Source organism: Anabas testudineus, chromosome 15 (assembly GCF_900324465.2).
Source record: "Anabas testudineus chromosome 15, fAnaTes1.2, whole genome shotgun sequence".
NCBI classification, from domain to species: domain Eukaryota; kingdom Metazoa; phylum Chordata; class Actinopteri; order Anabantiformes; family Anabantidae; genus Anabas; species Anabas testudineus.
The window spans coordinates 14,064,476-14,083,212 of NC_046624.1; the positions used below are offsets into that span (position 1 = coordinate 14,064,476).

The 18,737-nt window shown below is 42.4% G+C and overlaps 1 protein-coding gene across 2 annotated transcripts; it reads right to left on the reverse strand.

The window, feature by feature from the left end:
• Nucleotides 1–110: 110 nt before the first annotated feature.
• On the reverse strand, nucleotides 111–16,738 carry phyhiplb (phytanoyl-CoA 2-hydroxylase interacting protein-like b). Of its 2 annotated transcripts, none has more exons than XM_026355955.1 (5): nucleotides 16,452–16,738; nucleotides 5,506–5,702; nucleotides 4,230–4,404; nucleotides 3,555–3,672; nucleotides 111–1,973 (listed from the first exon to the last, which is right to left on the reverse strand). In XM_026355955.1, exons 2-5 carry the CDS (start codon nucleotides 5,668–5,670, stop codon nucleotides 1,430–1,432), a joined length of 1,002 nt encoding a protein of 333 aa, XP_026211740.1. In that variant the 5' UTR covers nucleotides 5,671–5,702; nucleotides 16,452–16,738; the 3' UTR covers nucleotides 111–1,429. The 2 variants fall into 2 exon arrangements, with proteins under 2 accessions (XP_026211740.1, XP_026211738.1); XM_026355953.1 differs by lacking the exon at nucleotides 16,452–16,738 and adding an exon at nucleotides 13,231–13,676.
• Nucleotides 16,739–18,737: the final 1,999 nt, after the last annotated feature.

The window sequence follows — 18,737 nt, forward strand, 5'->3', positions numbered from 1 at the left end:
TGGATAATTACTGCATGGATGATGATTTTTCAGCTAGCAACAAGTTATTTCAACCTAACTGATGCAGCGAGTAGGTTCTCATTTCTTAAACAACCATGTCGGAAGACGCATTCTGTGGTCATGGAAAAGATGTTAATCTGTTTTTGAAAGGTCAAATTATTTTATGCATCAAGCAAAGAAAACATCGAAACAATGCAGAGGCAAATGCGTGCTGTAATCAAAGCCTAAGGCAGTACAGTGTTAGTGTGTGACTTTTTTTGGACGGGCAGTGTATGTGAACGCATCGTAGTGCAAGTTATATCTGCTGTCAAATTTACCCACCCCCCTCCCCCATTTTGCCTGTATGAAGTTAATTCCCCTAAATGCCATTGTTGACAATGATCAGAGCTTTTAACATTGTGCACTTCTGGTTTATATAATTTTCTATATAGCTATATATATGAATGTATCAATAAAAATAAATATTTTTTCACATTTATTCTGCTAAACACAGTTTATGGTTCTACGTTCATTCTTTTCACTGACTACAATAAAATAAGAGCGAATGTTGAAGAAAGGTTGCTATGGTAGCGGTACTGACAGCTTTCATACTTATGCTTCACAGAATTGCATCATGCTATTTTTTTTTTTAAAGGTTAACGAGTAAATGAGTAGTTCACACTTGGCCATCGAAGACTTAGTGAATACACATTTTAGAGCCTGTTGCATTAATACTGTAAAGATTCCACAGCAGTTTGTCTGTTTTTTAATACCTTTGGTATAAAGAAAGATGACTATCGATGCTGCAGCCCTCAAAAATTGTAGTACCAGTCCACGCCACTGGTAAAAGGTGAAAAGCAGTCAGGTTTTGTCTACTGTGAAATGAGAACAAAACATTTCTAGAAAGACAAACAATCAAAGTAACTGGAAACAACTAAACACTTGTCCACACAGATAGTGGACACTTATTCAACAGCATATCAATAATAACAAGGCAAAGGTCATTAACAAAATGTTTAAAACAGGAAACCGAGTAGAAGCAACCTGTGTTTTTAGTACAGTTAAAGGGTTTGGTCAGTACGCCAGTGTTGACTTGCAGGATGGATGGATCTGTAATATTGGTGTCCTAGAATTTCTAAGTTGGCGGTCCCTTATGTAGATATCTTCATGTATGTAATTCAGCATGTAGAAGCAACCCCTTTCAGAGAAAAAGACAATGGTGCAGGTGTCAGAGTGTATGTACCTTCCTCTTTTTTTCTCTCCACTCTTCTTTGGGAATGGTGGTCTCTTGCTTTCGGAGCGGTGTCAGAGATGTGCATGTCAGGGAGCCTACTAAATCTGCTGCTTCATGCATGTGTTGGTCTGTTTCATCAGTACATGTTGACTTCCTGTGTGTGTAGAGTCAGTCACCTCTATTCCCTTCCCTTCCTCTCCGACATTGAGTTGTTTCTTAGCGTCCCACACTGATGTTGCAGGTCTTGCAGCTGGGGTCTTTCTTGGCGTTTACTGTGGACAGACTCATCAGCTGGTGCCCGCTGATCTCAGCCACCGTGCCCAACGCTAGGTCTAAAGGCTCTGTGTAGATCACCTCGAGGATGACATCCTGGGCATGATGAAACACCAGGCCAGCATCACCCTCTTCATTCTGCTTGCAGGTGAGGAAGCGGTTGTTGGTGATGTCAAGTGCAGGAAGCCTCTGCTTGCAGAACTCATCACCGATGGAGCCATTTGGTGCCAGGACAAGAATAACATAGTGGTAGGCTGTATACATGCAGTAGAAGTCTCCGAAGTACAGGTTGGTGTCGGGGTTGAAGAGTGCCTCGGCCTGAACTTCAAAACGGTGACGACCATAGGGGGAGTCCTGCGGAGGCTTGCCTGTGTTGAACTCTGTGTTGCAGCTGAAGAAGATGCCCTCCAGCTTGCCACTAATGGGTGAGCCATGGCTGCCACTGTTGTCCTTCACTGATGGCAGCATCCGGTTCCCCTGCACATCCCTGGAGTTGGGGGGGAGAGATAAAGAATGGACGGTGAAGAAACAGCAAACATTATCAGTTTCTCAGTTGCTCCAACGCAGTGGCCTCCCTGATCAAGTTTAATATCATTAAAAATGTCAAAAAACAAAAGTCAAAATACACTAAAGTGGGTAAACACTTCAAGATCTAGTTTCACCATTTCATTCAAGTTGTAATCACAGTCAGGTTGACTCACAGAAACCATGTGAAACAAAACTGTCCCACTGAAAAACTAAATATTTCTTTATCTGATCATTATGGCAAACTGGTAGAAAACTAAAGCGGCTTTCAGACAGCAAATGAACAGACGAAGAGTCAAATCTATGAATGCTTCTGTGGCGGCTGCATATCTTTCCCACAGATTAACTCTAAGCGCCAAAGCTCCAATTACGAATTGTAATCATACTGCTATGACTCCAGAGGTTGCCATTATATCCATAATTGATGCTTTGTTGTGGGAATTATGATATTATTCCGTTCCCACCATTGGTCGAGAGCAGGGACCTCATCAAGTAGTGTCAGTACTGGTATTTCCCACATGATGGCGCAGTATAACAGAAGGACTTTGTGTACTATGTAGCAGCTGCAACTCAGCAAGAGAGAGAAGACTATCCAGGTGACGTCATGCTGTAAAGCTGCAACAAAAGAGTGCTCACAAGCTGTGGCTTTAGCACAGAAACTGTGTGCTCTGTTAGGCAGTCTCTGAGGGAGAGGACAGAGAAGAGATGTGAGGAGAAAAGAAAAGACCATTAGAGAAGGAGCACTAGGCAAGAAGTTGGAGAAAATGCACTCACATCCACCCAGATCTGTAACTGCAGAACGCCTCAGTAAACAACGTGAATAGACGAATGGAGCTTTTACTACCACAAGCATGTACAGTATTTTCCCCTCTCCTCTCCCCCCCTCTCCCACTAACAACTGTCTGCTATTGTCTCACAGAGTTATAGCTTTGGCCTTTTCACATGAAATCACAAGGCCCAAAAAAGCAGGCAGTATTTTCTGCTGTACTCACACGTATAGTATTTGTGCAGGGGAAGTTACTGGAAGAACCAATATACTGACTCTTCACATTACTACAAGGCAGAGATGGTTGCTACAGGAAGATAAACTGTATTTATGGAGTCAACAAGTAAAACTATCAGCACAGTTTAATATACAGCTGTAGCTTAACACTTTATGCAGCACCACTATGTGCATAAAGCCTTTTTCTGTTTTAAATAGAAAAAGACTACGACACCTAATTTAGACACAAATAGGCATCTCGGGTCATTACATTTTCTCCCTTAAGAGAAAACTGAAGGTTGCATAAATCCAGATTTCACAATATAATTACATCCAATAGGAACAGAAAATATTGAAATAAAAAAGAAGTCAAAGAGCTGCTCATTAATAAGTTTAACTGATAGTGACTGACGTTTACTGTTTGTTGAAGATTGTGTTTACACAGTGGGACCCCGTGCCTTCTTCAGTGGAGGTAAATTGTCTTGATAGACCCAAAGAACCACTTTTAACCTACGGAAACCACAACAAAAGATCAAAATAACTGCAACTGTGTCTACCTACCTGGCGTGGTCGAAGTACTCTTTATTCTGGTTCCTGTAAAAGACAGAGAAAGGCAACATCCTGCCAGCGATGACCTCTGCCTTCTCCAGTAGCTGGTTTAGATGCACTATGGAATAATCTGCAAACACAACACAAATCATCATGAACTTTAATATGCACACACAAGAATCCACAGTTTCTTCCCTACTTATATTCTCTATATTCAGGCCGTAATGGACTCACATTTAAACCAAAACCATTTTCAGTCAGTCCTGTAATATCCTCTTACTTTCGTTCAACACTATGTAAGCTGCTCTGCCAAATGGGTGGAGTTCATCCAAAGCATATGAAAAAAAAATTAAGTGAATGATGAGGAATGTTCTAAATCCCACTTGTGCCACAAGCACTTAAACAATAAAAACAAAAAATTAAAAAAACAACAATGAACAAAAAGGAAGAAATACATTTTGGTCTGGTACAATATTACTGTAATGTCAATCAGGTTTCCGCAACATGTTGCAGCAATGTTGAAGAAAAGCTCTCTCAGCAGTGCAGCTGTCAAAACATACAACATGTTTTATAAGCCTATTTCTACAGCTATGGCAGCTCTTAACAGGTCCTTAGGCATCAGTTTCTTTCATTCCTCCACGGACACTCTCTCTCTCTTCACGTGCCTGTTGTAACTGTATTACTCACCAGCAGTGCAGAACTCAATGATTTCGCTCCACTCGGAGACAGAGTAGTCCCCATCAGTCTGCCTCGATGCGGTCTGGACAGCCACTGTGTACTCTGTGCGGGGGCTCAGGAACCAGTGGCCCCGAACTGTCATGGGCAGTGGCACTGCCTTGGCCACCAGCTTAGTAGGAACATCCTGGAGGGAGGGAGGGGAAAAGGAGGTGAGGTGACAAGAAGGACAGTGTTAGAAAGAAATATTCCCTTAATGGCTTTGCTTCAGCATCATGCAGCAATTTGCAGACATGCTTGTAAACACATGCATATATACATTTCATATATGTGATTCACATTCAGGTTCATACCCGTCGCTGCACTTTTGCTTATTTATGGACTGTACACTAGGTTGTACCTTACACTTTTCACCCGCCAAGTGTCTGGGGGCTTTAACAGCACATTGATTGGACCATTAGCCCCTGCCTAGCAACAGAGTCATCCTATTAATCCACCAACACTGTTGCTACACATCAAAATCTAAACACTAGTAGGAGTTCCCCACCACAACAGAGTAGAAAGAGCAGAGACACTTAGCTACACAGCACCCAGAAGCGACTGCAAGGAGGAAAGGAAAGACGGTGATGGAACACGTCTGTAAGATTTCCAAAAACAGATCACTGACTCTCCACTGAAGGAGCTGCAGTCATCCTGTTGCCCCTGCTGGTGCAATTACTCTCAGGCGGAGCACTTTTATATTGTTGAATGGATATGAAAATAAAGCGAAATATTTAAATTCGGCGTCGGTTAAAGAAAAAGAAAACACTCAGATGCTGGTATCTCCCACAACCACTGATGATATTGGAGCAAAAACAAAATGACTTCATCCATAGGTAACTTGAATGAATGGTTAAAATAAAAAATAAAGAAATATGGCCTAAGACATTATCCGGTGAACCCAGTATGAGCATATCAGACCACTAGGGACAGACTCATCAACATCATCAACATGCAGGCCTTCAATCTCTAAGTGTATTTACACATTAGAGATGACCAAAGACAATTTAGTGTAACAAAATCACCCAGTTCTACTATGTTATGGAGCACTCCACAGTACAATAATTAATTGTTATGTGATAACTAGATAACATTTATGTGCTATGATAATATATTGTATGCATTAATTTTTCTACTATGAGTTTTGCTGCCATTGTTACAAAAAGATATTTCTTGATTGATACTGGCACATTTTTTAATTTCAGTTTTCACACACACTGAATCCCAAATACAAAAACGTAAGAATCACCTTGTGTTTGAACTTGTTGGAGTTTTTGTTCTCCTTCTTGTTCAGGTCAATGAAGTAGTGTGTGATGCGCTCCTTGCTGCGCGCCTCCATGTCCCAGCAGATCTTGAAGGAGTCACAGGTGATGTTGCTGATCTTGATGTTCTGAGGGACAGGGAGCTCCTCCATCTCAGAGATGCTGCCGTCCTGGGATTTACTTCCTGTGTAGTTGAAAAAAGAAACACAAAACCGTGAGAAACATTGACAAAAAAAACCACTCATTGAGACCATATAAAGCTGTACACACCTTTAAACCCTGCATGTTTTTTGCTAAGCCTGAAAAGAAAGATAAAAATCCATCATCCTGCTGCACGTTCTCAGTAATTATTCCACAAACAACTCTCACAGTAGTATATCAACCATTTCACAGGAACTCTCTGCGTCGCTGACTACCATACTGTATATGTTGCCATGGAAACACATCAGTCCCCCAGCACACACACACACACACACACACACACACACACACACACACACACACACACACACACACACACACACACACACACACACACACACACACACACACACACACCTACCTATCTGCTTTCCAGAACATGCATGGCATTAAATATTTCTAACTCTGCTGATTGAATCTTCTCTTTTCTCGGCAGAGATGGACGCATTTAGAACCACTTACTGCACTGGTAGAAATGCACGTGAGCATGTGCTGGTTAAAGTTACGTTAAAGTTATTCGTTTAAACTGGGAAAAGTTTAACAGTGCCACAGTTTTTAGTCATTCCTAAGCCATTTAGCCTGGAAGGAAATATTTTAAATAACAGTTTTCTATCCGTTAGTCTGGTCTCTGTTCGTAAGACGTGTGGCAAAGACGCACAACCAAGAGTGCACACTGAGGCCAGTGAAAATGTCAAAACACAGCTGAATGAGAGCGTTGTAGGATTAGGATGAATATAGAGTTTACATCACACTGTGAGACGCCCACTTGGCATGACAACAATGTGTTTTCTGTGCAAACTCTGGGGTCTTAACACAAAAGAGGGAGTAAAATATAATAATGCAGAATTTGGGAGTAATGCACAGCGTGACTGAACTCGATAGAGAGTAAACAATGGCAGAAGCAGTGGAGCATGGAACATCCATCTCTGCTCATCAGCTGAGCGAGGCGGGATAAAAGAGTAATTCCATAATTGGGCTGTGTGGACTCTCCTGTCTCGCCTCCACACAACACTCTCACGGAGCAACGGTAGATTGATTCACTTTAGGAAACCAGAAGGTGATTTCTGCACCCAATCTTGCCCTTGAGAATTGAAAACGCCTAAAAGCAGACCGACCATGTGATTTGATCCTGGTCTGGCTGAAGCCACAACGTTAAAATAACAATTACAGTAGACAAATGTATGTTCTTTACCCCCATACCAGAGTAGACCAGACCCTCCACTTACTTTAGTCCTAATCATGACGAGGTGATTACTGAACATAATTATCTTTAACCTAAAAAGAATGTCTGCGACTGCTATGTGCTCAAACCTTACAGTTACCCATGATGAATGGAGTTTAATTTCCTTTTGAGATTGTGGGATTTACCATTTCAGTAATGAACAGACAAATCTTATTCATTAGAAATCTTTACATTACAGGAAGTCTAGTGTTTATATCTAGATGACCGCACATGGTTTGTACATAGAGATTCTTGATTATGTACAAAATGTAAATAAAGATCCTACAACCTTGCCATAACATTACTCTATGCTTGGCTTGCAGATCTCATGCATGTACTATACTTCTCTGCTCTGATTTGTGAAAACATCTCGTCCTGCTGCTAGTTCACATTTAAAGCCCATGTCATTATACTTAAATCCCACTGAGCTGATCAGTTTGGCTCAGACTGAGATGACAGAACAGACCTCTGTCAGAAAATGCGCCACCAAGTCAGCACAGACCAGACGTGATGTCAGCACTGCAAAGTCCCACCTGAGACTTTATGTTGCTGACCTTTAAAAAAAAAACAGAAAGACAAAGAGCCGTTGTCTTTTTTTGTGACATTTACATCAGATTAAACACAGCCGTGTAGAAGGAGGTGAAATATAGCCAAGGATGACTTCGTTTTCAAAGAGCCTGAGTTGAGACATAAAAATGCTGAGTAATAAAGGCCTTAAAGAACAGAGAGTGGACGTGTTTTAAATTTAGACATGAATGCATATTTAATAGGAATTACTAGCGCTACACTGCACCTTGAATCTTGCACACTTGGGACTTAAACAGCTGCATTGTGCTGATTCATTTACACGTTCAGGTTACAACCTTAGACAATCTGCTGTATGTAACTAAACATTACCCCTAATATTCAATGTAGAGTAAGATCTTAGTCCTCTGCTCGTTGAGATGTTCCCTTTAAAACTCTGCACAGACCCCATGCAGATCTTTGCCCTCCCAGCTCCTTACGACTCCACAATGCTGATTAAGTTCCTGTTTACTCTAATGATCTCCTAATTAACCTGCAAAGGGAGGCATTACACCAACGCAGTGAAGCTTTCAAAATGCAGTCAGATATTGCCCACATAACACTATTAAGGCTACTTAATCAAGCTAAAAGTGATGTTATAGAGGAAAAAGACCTTCGGAGGCTGCAGTTGACTGAGCAAAAAAAAAATCCAAGGAAATGCTCATTAGAGACTAACCTGCAAGCACCACCGATCACTCTGATCTCTATACAGAAGAGTCAAATATAAAACCTTAAAGACAATACAGAATTAAATTAAGGAATACGCTAACAAATTCATTCATCAAAAGTAGTCAGTATGCTTTGTTACAACTTGTGTGTACTGCGTGTGCATCTGAATGAGTACAGTGCGTATGAGGTAGACTTGCCTGCAGGTAAACACACCAGCTTTGAGAGATCCAGCGCTTAAGCTCTACTGTGAGTCGTCTGGGACTCTGAGAGCACAGGATGAAAGATGAAGAAGCTAAAGCCAAGCAGAATGAAGGTCAGGAGTTAAGGGAGTGAATAAAAGCTTTTACAATCTCACACGGGATGCATAAACCTCAGTCTGGCTTAAATTTATTTGCTAGAGTTTTACCTTGGCTCACTACCTTTGTACAGGTTGCTTTTTCATCTAATATTAATTTTGTTGAGTCATAATTTTACTACAGAAGGTAAAGTGTAATGCACTTGTCCTGAATTATTTCCTGTGTATTATGGTTTGCAGGAGGTGGCAGGTGGAGGATTTTTACCTGATCATAATCAAGCAAAATGACGACAGGATTTTTGAGGCTAGGAGCTTAAAGACAGGGCTGCGCTGTGCACACATGAACAGGGGGTAGAGCATTTCACACGCTTCAGCAGAGCACCAAATGGACCTGATTGTGTATTACTCAGTGTGTAGTCAAATAAAGAATAGCAAAAGGTAGAATAGCAATAGATGCAGTAAGATCAATACAAATCTTGTTAACATGCATACACAGAGTCATCCTAATGGCTCTCTGCGGTAGACTTTGTTCTAGTCACACCTGGCTTGATTCTAGGATTTACTTGCTACCACTCTTTACTGGTGAGAGGAAAGTGATTTGATTTCCATTTAGGTTATCTACATAATGTAAAAATGTTCTACCAGTGGTACTGTAGTAGTAGAAGTCCACAATGAGAGACTATGATTGTTTTAGTCAAAGCTGAAAATCTATCTGATGGGGGGTGTATGTGAAAGAAAAAATAAATCCTCTGGCAGGTGATAGTAGCACCGATTGTGTCTGACTGCACAAGTGGGCACTCAGCTCAGACAGACGGGCCTCCCACTTTTTAAGTTCCAGCATGTCTGAAATTGAACTGTAGACATGAACAGTGCAAGAGACACTCACTAGGCATGCTTGTAGGCCTTTGAAACATCACGGCTTTGTTCCTCTAAATGCACAGGCTTGAAACGGAGGCCATGCTGAGAGCTAGAGACGCTGCCAACGGAAAAGCAGCTTCCTCACCGAGTGAGATAAACAACGGCCTGCTCTTCAGGGTTACACTGTGTTCCACCCTACAGGTACAAAACTGACCCATCCATATTCTTGCAAATTAGAGAGGACAGATGTTTTTTGTAAACTTGTTAAAAAGACAAATGAGTCATAATTACTGATTTGCATAGAATTTGAATTTCCGTACAACAAACCGCTGTAAAATTGTTCAGCTGTGAGTTTGTTTTTGCAGTAAAAATAATTATTTCAGCAAAGAACTTTATGAATATCAGTAATATGGTCATAAAAAAAAGTCCTATCAACATCAAAAAAATGTTTTGCACTATTTAGCACGGTAACGTCAGTACACTACAATACCAGTAGCATAGTTTGGAGTCGGATTGATCAGGACAGTATAGGAACTGTTAATATTGTTAACGACTACTGTAGCTGGAAATTGATGTTTTGTTTTTCAATGTAATACCTACATAGAGAAACAGAGGCCCATTATCAGCAAACATCTGGTCTAAAGGCATGTCGTGTTTTCTAATGCAAGTTTATTGATCAATTTAAAAGGCCAACTGATCATTAGAAAACCATTTTGCAACCATTATGTTACCAAACAATAGGTGGCTACATAATGTGTACGTGCATCTCTTGCCAGCACAGTCATGGCGCACAACTGCTCACGCTGAGCACTGGCCAAACCAATATGCCTGCTTGCTCAAACGATGCTGTATGTCATAAGACGGACCTGCTGTTGTACCATGTTGGATAATACTGGATAAGCTCTACACAAGTCCACAGAGTAACAGTTATCATAAGAGTCTACTCTAACTATCCCTGCACTTACAGCTCCTGATTGGCTGAAGACAAGTAGGGTGGTGGCTCTCTGGGTCCAGAGTCGTTAATATGGTAAAAACATTTTTTCGTCTGATACGGAGCGTGTTCTCATTTTCAATGAGATTTTAAATACAGCCCCCTGCATAATCAGTTCTCCTACTGTCTATTTAATCTTGCAAAACTTCTTTTCATGGTGTTTCTCGGCTTCACTTTGTGGGGATTGAAAACAAAGCTTTTTGTTGCAGCATTACATTGAAGAAACAATACCACTGCTGACTTGTGGTTGGCGGGTTCAACACTGAGGGAGTTTTTTTTCTGCGACTTGACAAATTTGGTGTTTAAGCACCTTAAGCAGATGGTTCCCTATGCTCTGTATCTATCTGCTTGCAAACACACATTGCCAGGCTGAGGAGGTCACAGCTGGAGCAGCAGTATTTCAGGCAGAGAGATTTCACAGAGTGCAGACACAGTACTTGGTTGCATAAATGGCAGCCATCCATCATGGCAACTTAATTATGTCAGCGGCCACAGCACAAAGGCCTTCAGTGACATGCAGTGTGTATTTCATTACCCCCTGTAAGTAGACATTAACTGGGAATATAAAAATCAAAATGGTGGCCTGAGTCAGCCTTGAAGAGGTGGGTGACAAATTCAACATCACAGAAACCGGTCTGTGCGCCTGGACTGCCACACATGAGCAGCAGAGACGTCTTGACTTCTTATTCATAAAAACATATTGTGTCATTTTCCCAAAATTCATAACTCCTGGCAAAACATTCTTTACTAATTCATGTCGCAACCTCATCTCTAACTGAATCATCAGGCTGTCACACTGAGTACATACAAAAACAACTTGCGTTCGTTGTCTTGTGCATTGAAATATTGAAACAGTCCTCAGTGTGTGTGTTGGGGCTCTTTCCCAGACACCAGGCCTTCTGAAGCTGCATGCGTTTCCAGTAGCTGGGTCAGCATAGGCACATAAGCCTCTCACACTGGCAATTAAATATTAATGGATTTGAGAGATAAATTTAGAAAGCTATGTGAAAGTGAAATTAATACAGTCTTTGAGGAAAAACACATGTATTGACTGGATATTAAATCAGTCTATTTCCAAGAAAGCTAAAAGTGGGCTACGTAGTCGTCTGCAGGGTGTGGCAGGGACAGTGGAGTTCACTGAGTGAGAAATGCTACGTCAAAAGTCAAGTGTAGGTCATAATAACAGGAACAGTGACTAACACTAGTAACTAACTTTAAATCTTTCTCAATAGAACTGACCTATTTATTGAAGGACCAGTCTACTTAATTACATTTTATATCACACAGGCACTTTGTGTCTGTCAAATCTAAATCTTAGTGATCAGACTGACTAAAGCAGATCACCTGCATAGCAAGCTGTGTCTCACCCTTCATCACGAAGCTCAAGTATGTTGTCTAGAGGCAAAAGGCCAGAGGTCACACGTGGCACTACAGAGCACAGCACAAGTATTCTGAGGAAACTATTTACAGCACATGAATTACTGTATGCTGAACTACTCTGCTATACGACAACCACCAATTGTTCTGCAGAGTCTGCACAGAAGGTAGACATTGTGACTGTGTTGCTCCACAAACAGAGTATGTGGGTGTCTGAAGGACACAGAGACACTATTTACACTGGGTAATCTATGTGACAAATAAGAAAGTGACTGTTGTGCTGCAAGTACTGAATATATCAACATAAAAAGTGCCTTAGTAAACCTGCAGCAGGGTGCATTAGAAAAGTCCAGCCCCAGCCTATATACCATTATTAAAATGAAAGCTTTAGAATCAGGCTAGCAAAGCACTAAGAGGATAGAACTACATCCTGTTGCATTACATTATGAGGCGCAGCTCTGGCATTAACTGCACTGTGATACAGACACACCATGGATGTTCAAACTGGCCAATCCACATGCAGATCAAGAAAATATGGTAGATAAAGAAAAAACCAAACAGCAATTCTAACACATTCAGCTATGAACAGATGCTCTGGGTGTGAATTAATCTCCAGTCTTAATTAAAAGAGGGTCTTTGTGCCCACGAGTCTGGACTCAGATGTGGAATCAATTGCGCGTAATTGCGCTGATGGGTGTGTAGCGCTGCGCAGCCTGTGCACACACACATGTGGGTGCAGCCATGTTTGAGCCTCTCATTCTCTCCTGATGATGACTTGCTTTTTTTTTTTCCCTTCCCTAAATTCGCATCAGGGCTAAGACTGCGCAGGAAAAAGGCTTTGACACTATGAAACCGGCTTACAGAAGTCTTCTCCTCTGTGATAAATTCATATCAACTCTTTATTTGACGGTAAATATCCTGAAAACTTTTTAAATCGGAGAAGTCAACCACAGCACAGACTACAGATGCAGCTGGATGACTTGATGAATTAAACATTTAGAGGCAGGGGAAGAGTTTTGTGAGTTAAGGGTGAGCTGTAAGATTAAAAACCGACTCATGCGCAATCATACAGGGTTTCTCGCAATACGCGCAAATAAGTCAATTAAAGCAGCTCCTTCAGAAAAAGCCAAGAGCAGCGGTTCTAGGCGGGGTGGCTGCCGGCCTCTGTCCATGTCTGTGGTGCTGAAACTCACTCACCCACTCGCCCTTTAACGCTTTTGTTTTGCAGGAATGTGCATTTAATTAGAGCAGAGATCCTCCTGTTATGAATGAACACAAACCCTGTTGTCGAGGTGGACATTTAACTATTCCACACACGCACACGCATGGCGCATCCATTCATGTGAGGAGCCGGCGGAGCGGCTCGTCATACACACAATACGGGTGAAAGCATGCAGCACAAACCAATGACAAACACAGTGTGCGCGTTGCAGTGGCTCTGGGTCTTAACAATAAAAGGCCTGATGCAGGGGAAATTGTGCGCAAACGTCTCAACACTCTCGGGGGGGGGGAAAGGCAGACAAACCGCTCCTTACCATCGCGTTCGCATAGCTGTATGGCGTCCAAGCTCAGATCCTTGATCATCCCCTCACAGGGACTTAACGGACTGGTGATGTTGTGCGCCAAGCCTGGTACCTCCATCTCTACAAAAGACCCTGGGTGATGCTGCTGTCCGATCGCTGTGGCTCCTTAAATATCGTCCACGAGATGCACAACAGCGGCCGTCAGGGAAGGAGAACAGAAAGAGAAAGACGGAACGGGTTTCCTCTCAGTCCCCTCGCCGCTCTCCTCTCTGCGTCCTGGGTGGTGCGGCTAGTGGCGCGTCAGCTGCATCGTCACGGGCGCGAACAGCACAAGCCGCCAGTTCGGGTTCTCAACGTGAAGCTTGGCAGCTCCAGGAGCGACGCAAAGCTCTTTTTGAGGCGCGCAAACGTGCCGCTCGGTGCGTTTTTCCGTCTTTCGTGCGCTCACTACGCGCATGTGTGTTTTTTTTTTTTTTAAGAGCCACAAGTGTGCGTGCGTGCGCGCGTGTGCGTGTGCCCTGCGTGTTAGTCCGCCGCGGGACAGTTGAACACGAACAGTTCAGAGGATTAGTGCAGAGACGGTTCGGCCTCTTATGTAACAGGATTAGTTTGGTGTCCCCCCCCCCCCCACACTTCAGTTCAGGTCCCAACCAAAACCGAACACACGCGCACTCCGCGTCTTTCCTATTTCACGTTTAACGTCATCCCAACAACTGTCTCTCGCATGTCCGTGTTTTTTTTTTGGGGGGGGGGGGGGGGGGGGGTGCAGCCCTCTCTGGCAGGAGCGCAGGTGCAAATGGACCAGACAGTAATGAGCAGAGGGACCTCTCGGATGCGTTGCGCAACATAATGAATGAGACGACACACAATAAAATGTGAAACCCCGTCAGTTCACGGCTTTATGTTGGGCTGTGGGTGTGTCTGTCATTATCTCTCTTAGCCTACTACACCCTCTTTATCAGTGGCCCCCAGAAACAGAATTACCAAGGCATAAAAGATCAAGTGCATGCCCCCCCCACACACGTTTATTCTTAGACTTCCTGAAGCAGTCTCGTCTCTTCTTCATACTCCACAGAGGAGCATCACAGTCAGCCGGTGTCACTTTCTATTTGTTTTTGTCTCCTGTCAGTTGCTGTGTCTGTTCAGCGGACAACGGATCGTGCAGCTGCGCCAGGGGGACTCCTGAGTCATGCTGTTCAAAACGACAGAGGTGGAAAAGCCACACCAAAGGCTCCACTGCGAATTATGAGAGGGGGGGAGCCACTTGAACCCATCTCTGCGTCACCGCATCACCATCAAGCTGATACAGGCCAGGGGAAGAATAAATACTGCAGAATAAAAAGGATAAACGTGCACATTTTAATATTCCGATTCCTAATTTTCATTGTTCATGCAGATACTCTAAACTAGACGTTGAGCATTTTCACGCACATCGGAGGATTAGAAGATGGGGTTATGGGCAGGCAGGCGAATTAAAGTCCTGGTGAGCTCATAATCACCGTGGCATTCAAATTCAGTGGGAAACATATGAGACGCAGCACTAAAGGCCTGAATATATTCCACGCTCAGACTTCATGGAGGCAACGCTGCATCTGGCTCAAATGTCCTGTCTGGGAAACACAACTCATTAAAAGTGAAGGTCAGGATGCAAATCACTCCCTGCAAACACAGTCATCTGTGTCTGAGAAGATGCTGCAACATATGACAGAGTCTCTAATTTGATATCTGCTGTGCATTTCTACACATACAGAGATATGCTCTTTACGTTTATTATATAAGAACTATATCATCATGAATTCCCCCCTGTTGTCTAAGACGGCTTGATGACTAAATAGCTTTGCTCTAATATCCACAGATTAACTCAGCATCTGTGTAAATGACCGTTTCCACTATAATTCCATAAACCAATGGTTAAGCTGCTCACAAGTCTTTGGACAGAGATCAGAAACGAATTATTATTATATGAGTATGCCATCTTCTATTTCTCTTGGTCACCCTGTTGCCCTCCCCCCCCCTTTCTCATTTCCCCTGCTCTGTTTGCTGTGCTTGTCTGGTACGGGAGAGCAAAAAAAGGGGGGAGGTGGAGGACGAGAGTGACTGATTCTAGAGGGTTCCTTTCCATCCATCCTCCTTGGCATCTCGCTCTCCACCCGCCCGTGTCCCCTAAAGCGAGAGTCATCCCGCGTTAGTGTCAGTGTTTCCAGTAGAGCTGCAGGAGGACGACCGAGAGAGGCACTGTGTCCCAGCCAAGCTGATCCCCTCCCCCTCTTCCTCCTCCTTTATACACACACCTCTCCTCCTTCCTCCTCACCTCTTCTACCTTTATTCGCCTTCATATCGTCTTCCTTTAGTACCATCTTGTCTCCTTTTCTTACCTACAATCACTCATCCTTTGTACAAAATCTCTATGTTTTCACTCTGCACCGTCTGTGAGTGTGTGTGTGTGTGTGTGTGTGTGTGTGTACACTATATATCATAGTGTGCCCTGTATTGGCAGTCCACTCTGATTTGGTCGCTCTGCTGTGTTTAGAGCTCAGAGGCCACGTGAACACACAGTGCAGATGGAGGAATAGCAGGGAGAGAGGGACAGTACGACCAGGAGAAAACGTTCCAAAGAGGTTGGAAAGTTATGGAAGCGTGAAGAAAGAGAAGTGATCCTAGTCCAAATATCTCCCTTGCTATATTTACCACTCGTTTTTTGTGTGTTTTTCCATCTCTAACACACACACACACACACACACACCCTGCAATCACTACACATCACTTCGTATCCAAGAGGTCAGTCATGAACCAGTATCTAGAGCACAGGCCAACTACATTTTAGATTAGCAGAAAACACTACCTAGCCTCCAGGCCTCAATGTGTGTGTGAGTGTGTGTCAGTCACTGTGCCCCACAAACATTTGTTTTAGGGAAGCAAATGAAGCGCGTCATTGATTTGCAGTGTGAGCTTTTGCCTCGGCTTGATTGCGTTTTGACAGATACTGGTCATGCGTGTCTCTGGGTCTCCGAGTGGAACACCAGGATATTTGAGCTGCTCATGAGCTTTTCCATCCTCTTGTTACAGTCAAGTCTAATAAATAATGAAATCTTTATACAAATCTTTATCAGAAGAAGCTAATTAAAGTCAATTTTAACTGACAGAAGATGCTTACTGTAGCAATGAGCTGCAGGTGATAACCTCTTGATGGAGTCTAGACAGATGTAGAGGGAAGAGGCCTGGTGTGTGTTTACCTGGGGATCTGGTGGATGGAGTCGAAGATCTGTTCGTGGCTCTAATGAAAAGTAGAGACACAGGTTGGTCGCATCAGTCAAACGCTGAAATGATAGATGACAACAGCACAAAGAGGTTAGCTGTGACACTCGGCGCACAATCTGAATGAAAGAAAAAGCAGAAGGAGAGTTAATGAGATTATAAAAAGTCTATGTTGAACTAAGCTTCATGTGTTGATGGGTCATTTTAGTTATTTTTATGTTAATGAGCCATGTGCTTGTGTTGTTTTATGATAAGTAGCCACTCTCTCAGTTTGCCATATGTAAATGAGCCATGTGGAGCTGTTTAAAGGCACAAAGTAGTAACGAGGTGATTCTTTTAAATTGCATTTAAAACTTGTGCCAATACTGTGGAATTAAAGGGTGTGTAGTGTAGTGTGACAGGTTATATTACAGTGTGTTTTCTTTTTCTCTGTGAACCAGCTTTGAGTTACTGAAGGGAACTTCAATAAACCAGCCAAAAGCAGCTGAAAGCAGTTGTTCCCGCGTCCCTTGTTGTTGTTGGCTTAGGCCTTTTTCAAGTTTGGGCCGTTTTTGAAGCAGAAAACTTAACATCCGTATTTCAAAAGACTGTGCGAGGAAAATCAATAAGAGTAACACAAAGACAGTTTTGGGGTCTGACACTAAAAAAAAAAGCTTCACTTCTTAAAAATTTGGCCCCATTAAAAAGTTTTTGGGGAGTATTTTGATGATGCCACTGTGTGTAAAAAAAGTGCTAAATCAAACTGACGTGACCTAGAAACAAAACATTTAACAAACAGGACGAGTCCATGCACATCACACACTGAAATCATGTTTCTGAATTCATTAAGAGCTACACATGACAAAACACTAAGAGCATTTTCTGTTTTAGCAAGATCTGTTATTTTGCATTAAAAAGAAAGACGGGGAACATGTAGACAGACACAATGAGCCAGACTTACCAGATATTGGGAGCATATTGTCTGCTGGACCGGAGCCAGGTATTGTGAGGGAGCAACCAAATCACAGCTCCTCTAATTTACACCTTTCCTGCAGAGGCAAGCTGCCCATGAGAACAATATGTGAAGCTGTGGACTCTGGTCAAGTGGGGAGGCTGCCAGGATGCTGAATGAACGCATGGTTGGTTAGTGATAAATAGCCCGCCACTTCTTTTCTCTGAAATTTAGCCATCTTCCACTCTCCGTGTGTCTCTCACAATAGAACATAAAATCTAAATTAGTCATGCTTGGCGCTGGAAATGATTGCCAGCTGTGTCGTACACATAATTACCATGAGTTACGCAGAGATTTTGACATTCGTGATTGAATAGCTTTTCTCTGAAAGCATTATGCTTGATGCATGTGGAGCTGTGATCTTGTGGAAGCTGGATCAACTGTGAGATGAAAATATTTTCTTAAAGAGGAATAAGTAAGAAATTATATGATACTACAGCTCAGATTTATTTCTCATATGAGTAACTGGCAACATACGCTATTTTCAATGTTTTCCTAACATCCTTCCTACTCATTGCCCTCTAGCTTCTCAGGATAACATACCAGTATTTACATCGTACTCAGTGTTGTGGTGTTGTATAAACACGACAGTGTTCTGTGGGTTTTACCCTGTGAAGCTCCTGTGCAAAAATAATGACAGCGGCTGAGAGTGTGAGTGAGTCACAAGCTGCCACGGTGTAGTTCAGTGGCACCACCTGTTTTAGTTGAGGGCGCACGTTGGACTAGAGGCTCGCTCGATCTTTCTCTCACTCTCTATTCGTCATCTGAACATTAATTTGCTGCCATAAACTGAGAGGCCCGTAGGTGACGTTTGGAGCATTTAAATGTATTAATAATGAACTTTGAGAATGTAATAACCTTTCTTACCTTCGGAAAAATATAGATTGAAGAAACTGTTTTTGTATTTACAGTCAGACACAATCACACATACACACCAAAATAAAAAAAATGAATGGTGTTAGAAAAATGCACAATTTCCAAAAATGTCTCAAGCTTAAAATAAACAAAATAACATTTCCTTTTTTAAAAACACATTAAACCCCAAATTCAAACCACAAGTAACTGTATAATGCTTTTTAATTATTTGTGAATATGTGATGATTTGTTGCTGAGTAACTGTTGTTCTCGTTGTAAGTAATGTGACTACACTGCCCCCTTGAGGTTTTCAATAGAACTGCATGCATTTTGCAAGGCAGAGCACAGAACAAAGGTTTCAGTTTGGTTTTGTTTTTGGTCTCATTCTTTTATTTGACTGATCTGCTCATATTAAATA

Coding starts and splice junctions, on each gene's coding strand:
- phyhiplb (XM_026355953.1), bottom strand. CDS start 13,336: ATGGAGGTACCAGGCTTGGCGCACAACATCACCAGTCCGTTAAGTCCC. Junction 5,703..13,230: donor ACAGCTATGCGAACGCGATG/GTAAGGAGCGGT, acceptor TCAACTACACAG/GAAGTAAATCCCAGGACGGC. Junction 1,974..3,554: donor GAGTACTTCGACCACGCCAG/GTAGGTAGACAC, acceptor CCCCAACTCCAG/GGATGTGCAGGGGAACCGGA.